Genomic DNA, 21,197 nt, shown 5'->3' on the forward strand with positions numbered 1-21,197 from the left:
TACAGTAAATATATATATATTGATATTTCATTAATACTTGACACATTGTGAACTTCCTTGTTTGTGTTATCGCATTAGGAGTGAACTGAAAAAAAGAATTCTAGACACTCCAACCAACAAAACTATGTGTACATGTCATATATATTACATTGTATAGTGACTGTTTACTACAATTTATTGGGTCGCTGTTGTTTTGCTGGTAGTTTTGTTGGAATATTGACCTTTGGTTTACAGTGAATTTTACACCCCAATATTGAACTGTTACTTAATATAGAATTTTACTTTGATAAGACCATGAGATATTACAGGAGTCACTGAGTGTGTAGCCTACTTGTATAATGTATAAATAGTTTTGTTGACAGAAAGAAAATGTGGATTTGAAAACATTTCACTTCTTGTCAAAGTAGTAGTCGGGTTTCAGAGGCAATCATTTTGATTATCTGCAATTGTTGACATCAGACGACATGGAGGAACAGGAACCTGTTACAAACAGGGAAAGTAAACAACTGAATTGGATTAATAACACTTGGCACAGCATGTTGGAAGTACATAAACTTGTACTATCATCATTTGATAAGAACAGTTTTATGACCACTTTACACAATAGTTCACATTCACAAACAAATTTCCAGTTCCACTAGCATTTCATTTACACTGTACAGATGCCATAAAACTGTTCTTAGCAAACCATGGTGTGTAATACAAGTCTCTATACTTCCAACATGCTGTGCCAAGTGTTATTAATCCAATTCATTTGTTTTCTTTCCCTTTTTGTAGCAGGTTCCATTTGTCTGCATTTGTATAAAACATCAAAAATGTTTGCAAGCTGTACTGTGGCCAAAAAATGAAAAAAACAAACAAGTAAAATGTCTGAATATCGTTAATTAGTGTAAGGACAGTAGACATGGAATTTGTGCATTACCCATACAATTAGCAGCTATGATGAAAATTTTAATTTTCACTTGTCCAAATCTGGGGTACTAGTCTGGATGCTAGTCTAATTCATATATATATAACAGTATTGTTACTATTTACACTTCCACTCACATAGTCTAGTTCCTATACAGTATTGTTACTATTTACACTTCCACTCACTAGTCTAATTCCTATACAGTATCATTACTATTTACACCTCCACTCACAGTCTAGTTCCTATACAGTATTGTTACTATTTACACTTCCATTCACATAGTCTAATTCCTATACAGTATTGTTACTATTTACACTTCCATTCACATAGTCTAGTTCCTATACAGTATTGTTACTATTTACACTTCCATTCACATAGTCTAGTTCCTATACAGTATTGTTACCATTTACACCTCCACTCACTAGTCTAATTCCTATACAGTATTGTTACTATTTACACCTTCACTCACTAGTCTAATTCCTATACAGTATTGTTACTATTTACACCTCCACTCACTAGTCTAATTCCTATACAGTATTGTTACTATTTACACTTCCACTCACCACGGACTACCTGGATACCAACATGGTCTCTAATTAAACCATGTGAGTGGAGGTATAAATTGTAATGATATATAAATATAGGGACTAGAATAAATCTGGGATGCAGCTCTTGCAAAGCCTCATCAAATAGCTGGAACTTCAGTAACTTGAATATAGCATATTGATTTGGGATATGTTGCTTAGTATAAGGAGTTCATATATTAGTCTAGTTCCCATACAGTATAATCGTTACCATTTACACCTCCACTGTGGTTTAGTTAGAAACCACGTTGGCATCCAGACTGTCTATCCATACATTTACTCTAATGATGGGTTATTTCATTTCCCTATACTATACAGAACACTACAACATGACAAAGTGCAATAATTAATTGATTGTCAACTAATTATCAAGTTGTGAGATACTGAAAGAATTTGACCATCATTGCATTTAATAGCAAGTGTGATATCAGGAAAATTGTGGAAAAAAATAGTTGAAGTTACTGCTGTTTTGAGTGTGACATTTAAGTCAGTTCTTTAATTTATTGGTTTTGTCATATTACAGTTGGTATTTTGGTAAAATTACACACAAGGATGCAGAGAAAAGACTTCTACGGCCAGGACTGCCAGCTGGTACATTTATCGTTAGAGACAGTGAATCAACACCAGGTATGGAATAGCAACATCAATAAAAACAGACAGACAGACAGACAGACAGACAGACAGATAGACAGACAGACCAACAAATGCAGACAGACAGACATACATACATACATACATACATACATACATATATACATATATACATACATACATACATACATACATACATACATACATACATACATACATACATACATACATACATACACACACATGCATACATACTACGTACGTACAGACATACATACATACATACATACATACATACACACACACACACACACACACACACACACACACACACACACACACACACACACACACACAAGATTTTGCCCTGTATAAACACATATAGATACATTATTCTCACCATTACTTCCTCATACACTTAGTCTAGAGACAAGTCATTATTTCCCTACAGAGACGATAGTCAAAATCGCTGTATGACTTAAATAGACTATATCACCATACACTATGACATTTGCAAACTGTTATTTATATACAGGATTTCACGTTAGTTCATTGAAGACAGTTGACCTACTACTATTGCCACCACAGGCCTGACTAGTACTTTACAATAGACAGTGGGCAATGTGACTTTTGTTATGTATATTATATCGCCAGCAATCACACAATGAGACAGAATCAAACCGTGTGTCTGCCTTTGTGAGGTACAAGGTTTCAATGGTTATCCTAATGTATTATTGGCATTGAATGATACAACATATTAAACAAAAGTACAGATATTTTACAGCAAATTTACCAAAACTCATTCTGAAAAATTCTATTGACACTTAGGCATATTATCTGCTTGTTTTATATTCCATTCATGCTTCCCATGGTCAAAGGTCACTGACCATTATTGACCTTCAAGTTGTGAGAATAAATAGCATTTGGTTGTGAGTTTTGTACTTTCCTGTGTTTGTTGTGTTGATGGTAGTCTATACGTGTAGTTCCTATACAGTATCATTATGATTTAGTTAGAGACTATGTTAGCATCCAGAGTTTGTTGATGGGGTGATACATGTGATTCCATGTGAAAATCTTCCGTTGTTCTAATTTGTGAAGTATGTTAATGTGAGTGACTACAAAGTATTTTAATATTAAAGTAGATAAATGAAGTATTTCTTTGTAACAAATAAACCCAGGAATATATTCCTTTGAATAGACATGTTACTGGTATAAGTCCTGTCCCCATCTATATTCTGAACTTTTTTCAATCCAAATCGAAGTCAGTTCTCCTGTCCCCATATACCTAGCATGGATCAGCATGTGGATAAACATTTAAAAAAAAAAACTACAGTTGTGCTACAATGCCATTGGTGCTATTTTTCAAATCCAAAATAAATACCAAATTTTCATCCATACGGCCACTTTAACTCTGATATTCGTATGGAAGTTTACAGTATCATTATTATTCAGAGAGTGTTTTGTCTCTTTCTCCCTAAGATCACAGGAGTATTCTCCTTGATCATGTCACAAACAGCGCCCTCTATCATAAGTAAACAGGACTGACTGTTCACAGTTGAAAGCTCAGCTTATCCAGAGTATGTTGTGTGTACTGGTTAAAATGTTAGTACTCAAATCTCTTTAAGGTGTTACATTTCTTGTAGTAAACTTAGTTGACTTGTCTCTGTCTTTGATAGGTGCCTTTGCATTATCAGTACGACACTATGACCGTGTAAAGGGAGACCATGGTGTAAAACAGTACAAAATCAAGAAACTAGACAACAACGCGGGATACTTCATCGCAGCACGTGCTATTTTCGCATCACTTCCAGAACTTGTCAAACATTACAGTGGTAAGTAATATATCGTGTTTATTCACTTGTTTATACTTCAAAATGAACTTTATATGATTACAGCCAGCTGTCCTTGTCTGAATCGATTCAAAACCGTTCAACCTGGATTGGTTCTGTTAATCTGTGTATGCATTGTTATTGTTTGTAGATGTGTTTATATCTAATTTATTTATTTACATATTTATTTTCTCATCAACAGCATCGTAAGGCAGCCATTTACAGATATACTAGAGTTTAGAAACTTTGTTTTATAATGAGTAACACTGAAGTAAAGTACTTTCTCTATGTGCTACACTAGTTTATAGCTTTCATATTACAACCAGTAACACGTATGTAAAGCACTTTCTCTATGTGCTGTGCTCATTTATAGCATTCATATCAAGACTAGTATAAAAGTATACTGTTTCAATTGGTTTATTTAGAAGCCTAGCATGTGGCATTTCTAATGTGGTCAATTAGCAAATGAAACAGTATATTTTTACACTTGATATGGATGCTATAAATGATTGTGATACAAACAGAAAATGCTGTACTTTGGTGTTATGGGTTGTACTTGATATGGTGCTATAAATGATTGTGATACAAACAGAAAACCCTTTACTTTGGTGTTATGGGTTGTATTTTGTTTCAATATTGTTTCATTATCTGACCACTCATGGATGTGTGTTTTACCCACTCAGAAACTTATAAAAAATTACAAAGATTTTAAGAAAAAACTTCTTCTTTTTTTGTGTTCATTCACAGGACAAGCCGATGGATTATGTGAAAAACTGGTGAAGGCATGCCCCAAAGTCAATCCTACTACTGGAGGTTTAGCCAAAGACCAGTGGGAAATTCCCAGGGAATCATTGAAGCTGGTGAAAAAACTGGGTGCCGGACAATTTGGTGAAGTCTGGGCAGGTATGTTAAGAATCTCTGCCTCTACTTTGGGCTTCATTTTGAACAGCGCCCTCAAGCGACATGATAGTGCATTGATATGTCTTTTGGTTTGCTCATGAACAACACCCAAACTCCTACGCATTGTACACCACTGCACCACTGCCTTCAATGGTGGCCACTTTTGCCATATCACAGAGTTTACATCGCACATTCACTACTTTTTTGAAATGCATATTCAACATAAAACATTAGGTTATCGATAAATAAACTGGCTCTATTCTGAAATATATGTAGTTAAATTATGATTATTTACAATTCCACCAAAAGCTCGTGTAGCATATTATATATACAAAGTTAGTCGTTGGTATGTCAACCAGGGACCAGTGTTCCTTTACATATCTTCCAAAAGATTGTTTTAGCGATATAGAAATTTCACTGAACAGAAAAGGTAATTCATATTTGTATTATGTATGAACTGATCTACTCATAAATATGATGTTTATGATAATTAGTATTTGATTGCTGTGGTTTTACGACAAAATCCAGTATGGCCACCACTGAAGGTAGCGCTACCTTGGAAAGTTGGGACCGGAAGTTGTAGAGTTCAAATTTTTATGGTAGCGCTGTGTAGGAACTTGGAACAACACCCTCAAATATAGTAAATTTTGTTGAAAAGTCTATTAATGAATAAATTTTGTGACATATTAATATTTACAAGCACAAATAGTAAGTGCAAGTAACTTGAAGAATGGGCTTTCTTGTGAACAGTGCCCTCTAGTGTCAGAAAATGGTAAGTTTGTAAAATAATGTACAAGGTACATAGTTACGGTAGAACATGCATTTGTCCGCAATTATGGTGTTTGTGTTTTTCGTTTGAAGAACACTCTACCCACAATTCTAATTGTATGGGTACAACATAAGGCAAAATGCAATACGTATGACAAAATAATGTGTTACCAATTGTACCTAAAGTGACAGTAATTTTAATAAATTGTTTTTGTCTGTTTGTAAACTTTAGGTACATGGAATGGCGTTACTAAGGTTGCTGTGAAAACATTAAAAGCTGGAACTATGTCGCCTGGAGCTTTCTTGGAAGAGGCCAACATGATGAAGAAACTACGACATGAACATCTTGTACAACTCTATGCTGTGTGCACAGACAGGGTATGATATCAATGATTTGATGAAAAAGCCAATGTTTATATGTGGGGGGTGTTTCTGAGGATGATGTGTATTCATTTACATGACTATGAATGTGTGTCTGTATCTGTTTCATATGTGTGTGTGTGTGTGTGTGTGACTGTGTGTACTGTGTGTGTGTGTGTACTGTGTGTGTGGTGTGTGTATACTGTGTACTATGTGTGTGTGTGTGTGTGTGTACTGTGTGTGTGGTGTATGTATACTGTGTACTATGTGTTGGTGTGTGTGTGTGTGTGTGTGTGTGTGTGTGTGTGTGTGTACTTATATATTCATGTGGTGTTTTTTCCCCTGAAATCTACCGACAAACTTATCTGCATGCAAACGGCAAGCAAACAATTTGAATGATGGTGTACCTAACAAAGCAGTTTAAAAAAACAATTGATTTTTTACCTCATACATGAAATGTTAATCACAACCTTGTCTATTTGGTAGTAAAAATTACTGTAGGAACCAGTGTGCCCCCTAATGAATGCCAAATGTTGTTGTTGTGAGTCAAAATGAGAAAAAACTGGGATTTCTTGTGAGTCACCACATAGTAAGAGATGGGGGAACACCAAATTTTGTTGTGTCACTAGAAATTGTGTGTGTCAGTGGCACATCAAATTGGCTTAGAGGGCACACTGTTAGGAACCAATCTAGATTGTAACAGAGTTAATGACACATGGTATTTTGTTGGATTACTTACCTTTCTTTGTTTACGTTACTATAGGAACCTATCTACATAGTAACAGAGTTAATGACACATGGCAGTTTGCTGGATTACTTACGAGATGGACTTGGTAAAAGTATGAAGTTACCTGAACTAGTTGACATGGGTGCACAGGTAAGGAAGTTTCTTTCTGTAGATTTATGTACTTATTGACTGCTATAATTACGGAAAACTTAGTGTCTGTGAGTCTTCTCAATTTAATAAAAAGTGATAAGGGAAACACTTGCAATTCACAGACTGCTGAATTATCAATATTTGAACTGTTGAAATGTTTTTATGTATTTCCAGATTGCACATGGCATGTCTTATCTAGAGAGGATAAACTACATCCATAGAGACTTGGCAGCCAGAAATTGTCTTGTTGGATCTGGCAATTTGGTAAAAGTGGCAGATTTTGGTTTAGCTAGGATGATAGAAGACAATGAATACACTGCCCGACAAGGTGGGTAAAAACTGGTTCTGTTCGGGTTTATCCTTTTCTTAGCTATTTTTCTCAGGTTTCAGTAAAAACTAGACTGAACTGGTTCTAGCCAGTTTGATCCTGTTCTTAGCTATGTTTCTCAGGATTCAATAAAAGCTAGTTGAACTGGTTCTATCCAGTTTGATCCTGTCATATATTTTCCAGTTTCCATAGAAAGTTGACGGAACTGGTGCTATCCAGTTTGATCCAGTTCTTTTCAACATTTCATTGCTACAATAATTTCCATTTAGTTGTATCGTTTTTAGCCCATCAGTAATTTCTCCTTAAAAGTTTCAATCTGAAGTAGCTAACAATACAATTTGAAACCTGTTGTATTGATTAAAAAACAAGTATCTGGTTAACCAAACAAGCAAAACAAAGTTTGCCAAATATTACTCATGGGAATATCTTAAATTTTTACTAATTTGCAAATTTTTATTTCAAAGGTGCAAAGTTTCCCATCAAATGGACTTCTCCAGAGGCGGCCTTGTATGGGTCATTTACAACTAAATCCGATGTATGGTCATTTGGTGTTTTACTCACAGAGTTGATTACAATTGGAAGAATGCCTTACCCAGGTAAGTCAACCACAAACTGGTGAAAACCGGTTTAGACTGCTTCAGACTAGATTAAAGCAGTTGGTATGTATATAAGGGATACTTCTAGGTGTATATTGAAATAGTCAATGAAAACGCTGTCAGATTTTAGTGAGAAAACTAGTTCAAAACGGAGTGAAGTAGGCAACACTTTGAATGTTTAAACTAACTGTAAACCAAATTAGTGTAAACTAGATCAAACTGGAATGAAGCAGACATCATTTTGTAGGTAAAGGTGATTTAACCTAAACCAGTTTGAACTAGATCAAACCAGAATAAAGCAAACATCATTTTGTAGGTAAAGGTGACTTAACCTAAACCAGTTTGAACTAGATCAAACTAGATTGAAGCAGTCATCACTATGACATGATGCTTGATTTGCATACAAAACACAAAATTTGTTCTCTTTTGCTAGGAATGATGAATAATTTTACAAGTGTGTACTTATTATGTAAATTGTTTTGTTTGCTAGGTATGATGAATCGCGAAGTCCTGGAGCAAGTAGAGAGAGGTTACAGAATGCCAAAACCACACAACTGTCCTGATTCTCTGTACGAAATCATGTTACAATGTTGGCACAAAGACCCAAGTCAAAGACCTACATTTGAATTTTTATACAACTTTCTAGACGATTACTTCGTTGCCACGGAACCAAACTACAAAGAACCTGAGAACATCTAGAGTTTCATCACCCAAGTTGTTGCCTAGCAACATCTTCAACATGAACATGTAAATTTTTGAGACATTACAAAAAAAAGAAGTTTATATGTCTATGTTAATACAGTAACCTACACAGAGTAGCTTGCAACAACAATTCACACCTTTATTTGAATGACTGCTGTTTTCTTAGGAGATAGGGAGTGATGTTAGAAGGGTACGTAGAGGATGTGATATTTGTGAACTATTTTTGTATGAAAACGTGTATAGTGTATTTTACTATGCAAAGTTTGTTTTGGGAAACTGTCAATATTTTAGTCAGAACTGTGCATTTTAGAATTAAGGTGCATCAATAACCTGTAGTGAAATTAGAGGGGGGGGGGAAGAAATAATTTAATATGAAGTCAAAGAGTTTCAAATATTTTAGTAGAGTTAGTCGGTGGCACATTGTCATAATCAGAGCCAGAATTTCAACAGAAGTAAGCCATTTTGCTATTGGCTGATAAACAAGCTGCTGTATTGTTCAGTATGTTCTTAAGCCTATCAGGAGGACCCTTCTTCTGAATTATTACAACCTACAGGTTTTTTATCTGTTATCAATATCTGTATCAACATTGGAAGGTCAAAGTTCATTTTGAGTTTAGAGAGTGAGAATTGTGATGATTCCAGAAGGAATTTGTAAATTTATTAAAGTGTCTTGCTTTGCAATCATAATTTTGTACGTAAAATTAACATGTTCACGCAACTCATACCAGTTCTAACTGGATTAAACTGGTATGAACTGGTCACAACTGGTTTGTATGCTCTTGTTAGCACTGATAGATGGTTCTAGTAAACTGGATCAAACTTGTTCCAACCGGTTTAAAGCTATGCTGGCATAGTTTGAGTTTATGTAAATGAGTTCAGAATTAGTACTTAAACAGGTGAAGTTATGTTAACTGACATTCATAACTGAAAAAAAAAGTAAAACAGTTTTGGCGCAACTCTCAAGAATTACGACAACTCAAGGTTGACCAGTTCCAGTTTCGACAAAATAGAACAAGTATAGTTTTTGCACAAGAAGGCATAGATAATCAGCTGTAAAATTTTCTTGCGAAGAATTTACTTCATGGCTTTGGCAATCAACTCAAGCTTGCGACATCACAATAAACACATCTGTGCTATATTTAATGCAGAAAATAATATTCAACAATTTCATCATATTTTGAGATATTTTATTTTTGCATTCGACACTCAGTAATCATGTGCAATTCCTTGTTTATTTTCCCCGCAAGAATGGAATATTTTGTAATCTGAGAATGACAATTTCTAGAATGTAAATCATATTATTAGTTCTTACCTATTAACTATCCGTCGTTATTTTCGAAACTGTTCAGTGTTTTTTTTTCATATCTGTAATCATCATTTGTCATGTTATCAAGTTGATCTTTATACTGACTAAATTTGTCAGTTTTTTGAAGTATTATATAAATTAATTCAGAGCATGTAGTCTCGTACTTATTGATGACGGCGTTTAACCCGTGTTATATTTGCCATTTGTAGCAAATATATGAAATTAATTGTCACCTACAAGTGTAGACCTATTTCTTATCAGGTTATCCTAGTTTCAGAGCTACAGCACATTGCAGATTACTGTTCACTGGCACTGTGTGCTATCACTATGCAAATATTTATGATACAGCAGTCCATTTTGAAGCTAAAAAGCAAATTTTAATGATTTAGGTTGACAGCCATCTTCGAAAACAGAAACCAATAGGAAACTGCACATGCTACACTATAAGATAGCATGAGTGGAATTTCTTGCTATATTTTGTCTAAGTAAAATACACCATTTAATGTACTACAACAAGATGTAAACTTGCAGTCTCCAATGTTTTGATGTCTGCATTTGATGTCTGGATGGTTAGTTCATTTCATTTAGACAAAATGTGGCAAGAAACTGTTACAGTATTCATTCAATCTTGCTACCTTAAAATGTAGCATGTGCAGTTTCTGCTTGGTTTCTGAATAGTTGTATCAAACAGAGCCAGTGAACACTAACCTGCAATGTGCTGTATGATTTATTGGTAATACAGAAGTTACCTGTTTGAATAAAAAAGATGGGGAATGCATTGTCTTGATACATTTGAGTAAATTTAAGGTGTTGGTATAACTTAAAAGCTTTTCGCAGAGTTCGTACTGATTGGTTCAAAAACTGACAATGGAGAAATATGAAACCTGTTGCCTGTAAATACACAGCTGGTAGAGATTGTAATGTATGTTGTACAGGTTGTTATAACTTTTAATAGAAACGTCATATTTGAGGAACACCTAGAATAGGATATGAGAGCATTTTGGGTGCAAGTTAAAGCACTATTTGTTTGTTTGGTACATTGAAGTAACATTTTGTGTGTATTCATTCTGGCAAGCAAGAACATATTTTTCCACCACTTCGCGGTGTGTCTTTGAAAGTGTCATAATGCCTGTGGTGTTTAGACGATGTGTATATTGTTTATTTCAATTTAAGTACGTTGATATATGTACAATGTATGTATACGTTGAGTGCAACCTTGTTGATAACTAAAACTAAACCCATCTAACTGTTCACGATAGGTATACATTTGTTACAATGCAGTGCATTGTCTGTGATTGGATATTTTTGGCGAACTGGGTGTAATTTAGTGATGTTGTGGGTATATTTCATTAAATTTGGGTACATTGTAGGGACATTTGGTGTAAGTTATGTAGATTGTTACATTTGGGTACAGAATAGCTAAATTTGGTATAATTTGATATAATGTGGGTATATTATAGATACATTTAGTGTAATTTGGCTAATGCATTTGACATAATCTAGGTTTCATTTTAGGTACATTTGATGTAATTTGGGTACAATGTAGGTACATTTGGTATAATTTGGGTACAATGTAAGTACATTTGGTAAATTTGGGTACAATGTGGGCACATTTGGTATAATTTGGGTACATTGTAGGTACATTTGGTATAATTTGGGTACAATGTAGGTACATTTGGTATAACTTGGGTACATTGTAGGTACATTTGGTATAATTTGGGTACATTGTAGGTACATTTGGTATAATTTGGGTACAATGTAGGTACATTTGGTATAATTTGGGTACATTGTAGGTACATTTGGTATAATTTGGGTACAATGTAGGTACATTTGGTATAATTTGGGTACATTGTAGGTACATTTGGTATAATTTGGGTACAATGTAGGTACATTTGGTATAATTTGGGTACATTGTAGGTACATTTGGTATAATTTGGGTACAATGTAGGTACATTTGGTATAATTTGGGTACATTGTAGGTACATTTGGTATAATTTGGGTACATTGTAGGCACATTTGGTATAATTTGGGTACAATGTAGGTACATTTGGTATAATTTGGGTACAATGTAGGTACATTTGGTATAATTTGGGTACATTGTAGGCACATTTGGTATAATTTGGGTACAATGTAGGTACATTTGGTATAATTTGGGTACAATGTAGGTACATTTGGTATAATTTGGGTACATTGTAGGTACATTTGGTATAATTTGGGTACATTGTAGGTACATTTGGTATAATTTGGGTACATTGTAGGTACATTTGGTATAATTTGGGTACAATGTAGGTACATTTGGTATAATTTGGGTACATTGTAGGTACATTTGGTATAATTTGGGTACATTGTAGGTACATTTGGTATAATTTGGGTACATTGTAGGTACATTTGGTATAATTTGGGTACATTGTAGGTACATTTGGTATAATTTGGGTACATTGTAGGTACAGTTGGTATAATTTGGGTACATTTATGTTAGTATACTAGTATTTGATGTAATCTGGATGTATTATAGGTAATACATACTATTAGTATTTTATTGTTACAGTGTCCATGTACAATTTAGATTTTATTTGGAGATGCCAAGAACATTCCAAGGAACTCTAGTACTACATTGACAATTTTGATACCCTGAGTTATATTACTAGAAACAAATATTGAAGATACAATTGCAAGGGGTGGGGTATGATAGATATTGTGGATTTTTGATGTCTTTATTTGGTGTAGATTTAGCTAAAATGAAGGACATTCCATAATTTGGTGTTGAATGTAGGACAAGATAGTACTAATTAGACATATTTAGTTTAACAACAATCATAGTTGGAAAATATTTTAAGAAATAAAAGATAGTTACTGCAGTGATGCAGTTTTCATGAAGTTACGTTTTTCTTTATAAATGTTTCGTCTCATCATGCCAATGTACAGAAAATTTTGTGACATTTCTTCCAGTTTGAAAGGTGAGATCACACAATCTATCATTCTTAGTTTTTACAGTCATTTTGAATGTTATAGGAAAACCATTGTCTTGTCACTCATTATGTTAGGCGTAGAAATGTTTGCATTCTGAAAAGATAATACTAAATATTTACATGTGTAGATAATTTGTTGACCATAAACATTGCTCATTAACCAGGGTAAAAAAAAAAATTGTTATTTTGATGTCAATTTGTATGTGATTGATTTGAAAGTCGTTCATTGTGTGGCAGCCATCTTGTATTTTTCTTCTAATATGGCAAAGGTCAGGTAGATTGAAAGTAATGATCAGATAAAATTACTGGGAGTGTATTTTTTGATTGCACACACACACTTATATGCACATACATACATACACCCAGACATGCACACAGACACACACACACACACACACACACACACACACGCACACACACACACACACACACACACACACACACAAATAAAGTACATTCAGACTGTATTTGACACTTGAGATGTTTTGTTTTTTCTGGTATTCAAGTCCAGATGAAGTTCTAAATGTTGTTTGACAAACATGATGTGGTGTTGCACTGCAATCATTTTGTATTATTGTAAGCTCTTACCTATGAGAAGTGCCAAACATCATATTAAATTTGGCTAATTTGTAGCTCAATTTGTGAAAAAATCTTTCCTAAAATAATGTAGACTTTTGTGCATGTAATGTTCTAGGTTTTCTAATCAGAGGATCGACCCCCCCCCCCCCCCCTCAGGGTACATGTGTGAATCTGACAATCGACTAGCTTTGCTTTAAAAATGACCACTTCACTGGATATGAGAGAATGTGTTCATGCTGTTGCCATTGCATCATTTGATGGCACTGTTGACATTCTACTTTGTACACATACCCCCCAGCTACCTTAAAACTGTAAGATACACTGTGTCGTTCAGTCTTCACTGGCTCTCAGTTCCTAAGGGGGTTGGCCAATTGGTTTAGGCCACTTCTCACCCTAGCCATTACTATAACAACTCCTTATTGAGATTTTGTAACAGACTTACATTACATTTCTATATTATTGTCCCACTCTTTTGGTTTGAGAATTTGTTTCTTTATGTTCTATCTGTATATGTGTGTTCCTTATGTTTTAACCAACCCAGTATTGCCACACCAATGAATTTAAATCACACAATTTATAGAAATTAAAATCAAACTGGCATTGTTGCCAAAAAGTTCAAATATTAATATTGTAATTATTCTCAACTTTGACCTCTATATTTTCTTGGATCATAATTTTTCTCTATCAAATTTTTGAAAATAAACAAATTAGCATACTGCTTTGTTTTGTTGGTTTTTTTTTGATTGGATGTCAGTGTTTTGTTTGTGTGTGTGTGACCTTTGTGTGACCCCGAATTGAGGTTATTAATTTTGATTAATATATATGCAAATTATGTGACTTCAAAGTCTACTTTCAAAACAGATTACATTTTAGGAATGAAACACAGTTGTCTGACATTGAAGCTAAACTGAAGAATTGGTCGCAGAACTAAATAATAATCCTATGTAATCCCCTCATGGCTCCACAGAAAGGAAAACACTAATGCGAGAACCTGGGATTAAAACTCTGGTCTTTAATCTTCATATAATTGATTAATGAAAATTGATTGCCCATACTGAATCTTCCGAAGATTATCTGCACTGCAACCTGTGAAGTGTCTGAAAATCATTCAGATGTTGTTCAGCCTAGGCTTTAGGTACAAAGAATTATTAATTTGCCAATTATTCTATTTTTTGTTTGATTTATGCACAAATTAAAAATTTAATCAGTTTTCACAATCGTTATTTAACTATCTACTTGTTGCCTAAAGACAAAAATTGTTACGCATCACAATTTTCACTGTGACTACATCACTTGTATTTGTATGTGTATGTACACAATAATTTGCAAATAGCGCCCTCAACGTAATAATTGAATTGTCTTTTCTATCCTTTGTTCGTCGCATAGTGGCGCTCTACATAAGATGGCGACTTGCAGTGGAAGTTGGTGATTTTCATGTGCATTTTGTAACCATCTTGTTTTACTCCAAATACAATCACAATTACAAACAAGGACATTTAGAATATCGTAAAAGACATCGAACAGTAACCATGGATTCTAAAATGGCACGGAAGACGTGGGAAATGGGTAATAATATGGAGTCGGTTCAGAGTGTTGATGAAATTTACAAGTATGACAAGAAACAACAACAGGAAATTCTTGCTGCAAAACCCTGGACGAAAGAGTAAGGATTTTAACGTTCGTCTTCTTTTTCTATAGCGAATTATCTCTTTAAAACACCTAAGGTTTTCTATTCATGTCGGCACATGTCTCACTGTCGGTCTCAATATCTGTCTCGCAATGTTCTAAAGAGTTACATGTGAGAATTGTCGGTGTCATTTGGCCTCTCTGCATTTTGTTGTGCCATACCCCCCCCCCTCCAGCTCCCCCCGAAATATTTTATGATTTCAAAGACCATGTTAATAAACCTTTTTTGACTTCTGTACACGATAAAATCTATTGTTTGGGATTGAGTGGGGGAATTGTATCCAGCGTGTTTTCTTTGTGGGACAAAATAGCATTTTATCAATAATACATGTAAAATGAACGAAAGGATTTGGTGTAACTGCTAACGTGTAGGGACATACCTATTTATTTTATGCACATCAATCGTCATCATCCTCCCCCTCCCCTTCCTCCTCCTCCTCCTCCTCCTCCTCCTCCTCCTCATCATCATCATCATCATCATCAGCATCAGCATCATCGTAATCATCATCATCATCATCCTCATCATCATCATCATCATCATCATCATCAATATACTTGTGCAGTGTGATATGATCACTGTAGCCTAGGATCCAGTTGTATGGTGATTTTTGACTCACCTTTCCCCTAATTTAGGCAAGAATCAAAAGTGTATCATTGAACTTAATCATCATGTGTGTATGACATAGTGATCATAGCCTAGAAGTAGAATCCAGTCATGTGAGCATTTTAGGTTCTCACCTTTCTCCTAAATGTGAGACAAAAATCCCCACTCAGTAACACTGTTTAGTCCAACACTACATGTAGTTATTCCTCACTGAAATATTTGTGAAACCTTGTAAAATTGACCAAATGTCTCCCTTTTTGTAACCAGTAACCAAATGTAAAAATGTATATTAAAAAAAGTTGTTAACGGTACACACTGTTTTCTTTCCAACAGCAACCATTATTTCAAATATTGCAAGATTTCAGCACTAGCTTTGCTTAAAATGGTGATGCACGCCCGATCAGGTGGTAACTTGGAAGTTATGGGTTTAATGTTAGGCAAGGTGGATGGAGAGACCATGATAATTATGGACTGTTTTGCGTTACCTGTAGAAGGTACAGAAACAAGGGTCAACGCCCAGGCTGCTGCCTATGAATACATGGCAGCTTACATAGAAAGTGCTAAACAGGTCAGTCATTCTATTTAAATGTATGCACAAATTTGAAATTCATAATTTTTTAAAAACAGCTTTTAAAATACATATCTTTTGTATGGACATTTTTTTAGCCATTTAAAAAAAATTCTTGCAGGGGTTTATGGGAAAACCTTGAGTGATGATGCCAGGCTAATCTCTTTCATGACAAAGAGAGTAGGGTAAATTGATGTCATCACTTGAGCTTTTCCCATAAACCCTTGCAGGAAATTTAAAAAAAATGGCTGAACACATGTCAAGGGCAGTAGAGCATGTTTATGAGATTTCAAAGTTGAGTACCCTGGTATAATGTTACTATACTTTATCACCCAAAATCATGTGTAAATTGACAAGTGTAATTAAGGCAGAAATGAATGTAGCTGGAATTTTCCTAGAATGTAGATTGATGTAAACATACCAAGTGTTGGACAATATGTTTGGTGTAATGGCACAGAATATGAATTAATATTGTTACTGTGTAGAACAGAGCAGACACCTCAGGAGGCTGTGTGTAGATGAAGACTTAGTACCTAGTCCTAGGTGGCAGAACTCTATCAATAGTAGTATATGTAAATATTACATTGTGATATGGTATGTGTTATACTGTGTGCATTATTAGGTTGGTAGATTGGAGAATGCTATAGGATGGTACCACAGTCATCCAGGCTATGGGTGTTGGTTGTCAGGTATTGATGTCGGTACACAGATGTTAAACCAACAATTTCAAGAACCATTTGTAGCCATTGTGGTAAGTATATGATTGTTGAACCATGCTGGCTTCAGTCCTAAATCAGAAAAGAGCCATGATATTCTGATATTAGAAATTTGTTGCAGTCAGCAGTGTTGCAGCTCAGTGATTCTTGGTACCTGAAATACAATATTACTGCTTAGGCACATCATAAACAAACGTTGAGCTTGAATTTCTTGGTCCACACCATAACTTCCGTTCCATGTGCTTCACTTCAAGAATAAAAATAAGTCGACTTTCATGTTCTATTTTGACTCTCTAGCATGAGGTAAAATGCTATTGTAGGTACTGAGAATTGAGAGTTGTCTTATGCTGCAGAGTTCATGTTCATTAGCTAGCTGAAGCCAAAGTTGCAATACCTTGCAGTTCTGAATACTTATAGGGACTTGTAGTTTAGTATATTGCTGTATGTAATTCATATCGCAGTTCTACCGTCACTGTATGATACTCCAGTCAACACAGCCCATTCGAGTGCAGTATGCGTGTATTGTAATACTGCAGTGCAGTGTAGCCGTGATGCAGTCAAGTCATGTTAAGTGCAGTGCTGCAGTTTTACTTCCGTATTATGTTTCAGTCATTCTTATATGCATAACCAACAGTCAGTGTAAATGCAAGGCAATGTGTGTGGTGTTCTAAGCTGTCAACTTGAAAAGTTAAATCCTTAGAACAGTGTTATGGTATTATAGAATATACGATAACGTGCATTAAAAAACAAATTTGTAGTTTGGAAGAGTAAAAAACTTACCATAGTCTGTCTTTTAAATTGATACCACTGTTATGGAATAAGTTGTATGTTTCTTTGACTATCCATAGATTGATCCTACTAGAACTATCTCTGCTGGTAAAGTCAATCTAGGTGCATTCAGGACTTACCCAAAGGTATGTATATGTATTTGTAAAGTTTATAGGAAATTGATATGTGCTTCTATCCATCTGTTATCTGTAGTCCTAGGAATCTTGAATTTGTTGATGAAACTTAGGGTACACTGTATTGGGATATAAATGACCTGAGAACCATAAATATAACTCTTGGAAGACACTCATTTTGTTTTGATATGTCATAGTTCTTCTATGGTATACATGTACTCATTATGGATAGGGTTGTCGGTGACCGAGTGGTTAAATCACTTGTCTCTTACCACTGCAGTCGGGGTTGAAACCCATGCAGGGTTTGATTAAATTTACTAAGAGTGTCGTTCAGTTTGACTCTACCGAACAACACAGGTTTTCCCCACATACTCACATCACTCGCAAGAAACAGAAACATACAATTTTGCCCTTTATTCACAAAAGGTAACTTTCTTTTCATAAATACAATCTAGAGTAAGTAATAGCAATGTAGTCTGTCATACTCCTGTTTCCTCCTGCATTAACATTGAACCCATGAGGGAAGGTCCTCACTGAACTTCGTCGGAGACGAGTGTTTATATACATAAATGATTGATTGTAAACACTTGGGAATACAAAATGCACATCTTGAACCCCCTAACCATCTGATTTTATTTACTAGGGCTACAAACCACCAGATGAAGGCCCCTCAGAATACCAAACTATTCCACTGAATAAAATAGAAGATTTTGGTGTCCATTGTAAACAATACTATTCACTAGAAGTATCTTATTTCAAGTCTGCATTGGATAGAAGATTGTTAGAATCACTGTGGAACAGATACTGGGTTAATACGCTAAGCTCCTCTAGTCTACTAACAGTGAGTAATTTTATCTGGTAAAAAAGTAACTAGTGAAAACCATATCACCAAGCCAAGTTGAACAAAAAATATGGAATATATAAATGTACTCTTTTTGTTCTATGTTCTGCCACCATGTGTCTATGTCACGATGACACATGTCTACATCACTGGTTCTGCTGTGTTTGAAATATGAGTCAAAATGTTCAAAGTACCATTACTTTCTCTGATTTTTCTTTGATATTACTGGTGCTGGTATAATTATGTTATTCTCCAATATTTTTCTTCATTCAATCAGAAAATACTAGTGATCTATAAAGGGGGTTGTCACTACAAGTCGCTTGACTCGTAGTGACAAAGGCCCCTTAGGTCACTCATATTTTCCTTGGCTGAACGAAGAAAAATGTTGGGGGAATAATGTCAAGTTGTACTATTCTGTCAGTCATATTCCCTATGGAATACTATACATGTATATTCTAACAATATTTATCTATAACTGTATTATTGCTACTCACACTAAGTCATCACTGCTTTCACTGCCACAGAATGCCGATTACACTACAGGACAGATTTCAGACTTGTCTGAGAAACTAGAACAGAGTGAGACTCAGCTAGGTAGGGGAGGTTTTATGTTGATGGATCATCATGATAAGAAGACAGAAGATAAACTAGCTAAAGCTACAAGAGATAGGTGAGTAATCAACAAAATATGACATCATTGTCAATATCATGCTGTGAATATGACATCACACTTGTTATCCACTACGAAGATGTCACATTTATTATAACTATAGAATTCAACTAGAATTGCCAGTCCAGTATTTATGATTGAGAGAGATATTATATGGAGAGAGAGAAAGAGAGCTTTTCATTGGATAAGAATCACTCAGTTTATGAGTTGTTAGCGAGAGAGAGACAGACAGACAGACAGACAGACAGACAGAGAGAGAGAGAGAGAGAGAGAGAGAGAGAGAGAGAGAGAGAGAGAGAGAGAGAGAGAGAGAGAGAGAGAGAGAACACAGAGATAGAAGAGAGGAAGGAAAAGAGAGACAGAACAAATCATATATCATCTAACAACAAAAGCTGACATACTTCTGATGTGTTTAATATTGATAATTTTAACTCAATCTTGTCTGTTATTCTTGTTGACAGCTGCAAGACAACTATTGAAGCCATTCATGGTATGATGTCACAGGTCATCAAAGATAGACTCTTCAATCAGATTCATTCCACCCCATCAGCACCCTCATGATCACGTCCCCCCTTGGCCCCCCCTGATATGAGCAATGGACATTTCTTTCATTGTGTACATCTTATCAGTGAGAACTTTACAGTGTTAGTTATTCAACATTTTGTTATCTATAAACAAATATATATCGTCAAGTAGTGTACTGGCTAGGTGTAGTGTAGTTGTAACATTTCTCAGTGATTTTCATGGAAATCTGTAGTGTATACAATAGTATGTCATACCTTTATGATTAAGTAATAATAAAGGAAGGCCACTAAACAATTTGAATGACCTCAATTGCTTAAAATCTGTCAAATATGCACATAACCCCAACACACAGCCACCCATACATCCACACACCCATACACATCTTGGAATTTCACAAGTGTCATTAAAGATTGCCGTACACTGTGGGGTATGGTAGTTCCTGCATCCACTGAAAACAATATTGCATTATAAAAAGTAAAACCGTATAAGCGAGAAACACTTATGATAATAACATAATAATAAAAAAGGAAATTTATAATGAGCCTGATCTCCGAAGAGCGACCAGGCGCAGACAGAACTGCTAACAAAATGAGAGGATACAGAGAAACAATTGAAAATAAGGAAAGATGTAGAGAGAAGTGTGTGAGGGAGAGTAGATTGACGACCATCTTCAGTGTGGCTGGCCGTTTTTAGAATATGATAAAAATAGAATAGAAAACAATGAAAATTGAAGCAATGCTTCATTCCTGTCATTGGCAGCCATGTTTTCCCATCATACATTGCAAGTGATGTCATCAGTTAATTCCTGTTCTCTCCAGCCACTTCTCACTCAAAGATGACCAGTAATAAACAGAAACATACAATTTTTGCCCTTTATTCATAAAAGGTAACTTTCTTTTCATAAATACAATCTAGAGTAAATAATAGCAATGTAGTCTGTTCAGAGTTTTGATGAATAAAAAGTAGTTCATACAATTCAAAGATATGACATTGTCTTACTGGTTCTTTTGTTCATGTGATACAAGGCAAGAGTGTGACTGTCTGACGGATTACTCAGAAGCTCTGCCACTAGAGGGCGCTCTATTAGTTGGATTCACCTGATTGTCATGATGGCACACTAATTAATAACAATACTTTAAAATAGACATGGGTATCATAATTGTACACTTATTTCAAGAACACCCATACAAAATACAGAATTAAAAAATAATTTATTCTAAAATATCTTGTGTTTCAAAAGGTATATTTAGAAATTTAGATTTTGTCATCTATATTTGTTTTAGTTTTTAAAAGCGTGTGGTAAGTTGTAATCATACGTTGAGTCCTAAGGATGACTCTACTAAGTTCATGTACATGTACAATGTCAAATTCAAAATTAACTTAGCA

General features: G+C 34.9%; 2 protein-coding genes across 2 annotated transcripts in view; both read left to right on the plus strand.

Annotated features, from left to right (window-relative positions):
- The window catches only part of LOC144445428 (tyrosine-protein kinase Yes-like), a 32,565-nt gene extending 22,302 nt beyond the window's left edge, over positions 1-10,263 (plus strand). The window contains exons 5-12 of the mRNA XM_078134968.1: positions 2,018-2,121; positions 3,762-3,917; positions 4,662-4,817; positions 5,815-5,960; positions 6,706-6,819; positions 6,994-7,147; positions 7,612-7,743; positions 8,234-10,263. Coding sequence (XP_077991094.1) covers positions 2,018-2,121; positions 3,762-3,917; positions 4,662-4,817; positions 5,815-5,960; positions 6,706-6,819; positions 6,994-7,147; positions 7,612-7,743; positions 8,234-8,442 — 1,171 coding nt within the window. The 3' untranslated portion in view covers positions 8,443-10,263. The remainder of the gene's footprint in view (positions 1-2,017; positions 2,122-3,761; positions 3,918-4,661; positions 4,818-5,814; positions 5,961-6,705; positions 6,820-6,993; positions 7,148-7,611; positions 7,744-8,233) is intronic.
- Positions 10,264-14,711: 4,448 nt separating this feature from the next.
- On the plus strand, positions 14,712-20,779 carry LOC144445520 (COP9 signalosome complex subunit 5). The gene is made up of 7 exons (XM_078135108.1): positions 14,712-14,962; positions 15,923-16,157; positions 16,780-16,908; positions 17,722-17,787; positions 18,419-18,616; positions 19,141-19,286; positions 19,748-20,779. Exons 1-7 carry the CDS (start codon positions 14,829-14,831, stop codon positions 19,845-19,847), a joined length of 1,008 nt encoding a protein of 335 aa, XP_077991234.1. The 5' UTR covers positions 14,712-14,828; the 3' UTR covers positions 19,848-20,779.
- The last annotated feature ends 418 nt before the right edge of the window (positions 20,780-21,197 follow it).

The sequence above is a fragment of the Glandiceps talaboti genome, chromosome 14, assembly GCF_964340395.1.
Source record: "Glandiceps talaboti chromosome 14, keGlaTala1.1, whole genome shotgun sequence".
In the NCBI taxonomy this organism is placed as follows: Eukaryota; Metazoa; Hemichordata; class Enteropneusta; family Spengelidae; genus Glandiceps; species Glandiceps talaboti.

Excerpts from the sequence above, each read along its gene's own strand:
- LOC144445520 (XM_078135108.1), top strand. The coding sequence starts at position 14,829 with ATGGATTCTAAAATGGCACGGAAGACGTGGGAAATGGGTAATAATATG. Across the intron at positions 16,158-16,779 it reads ACATAGAAAGTGCTAAACAG|GTTGGTAGATTGGAGAATGC; the intron begins GTCAGTCATTCT and ends GTGCATTATTAG. Across the intron at positions 17,788-18,418 it reads CATTCAGGACTTACCCAAAG|GGCTACAAACCACCAGATGA; the intron begins GTATGTATATGT and ends TTTATTTACTAG.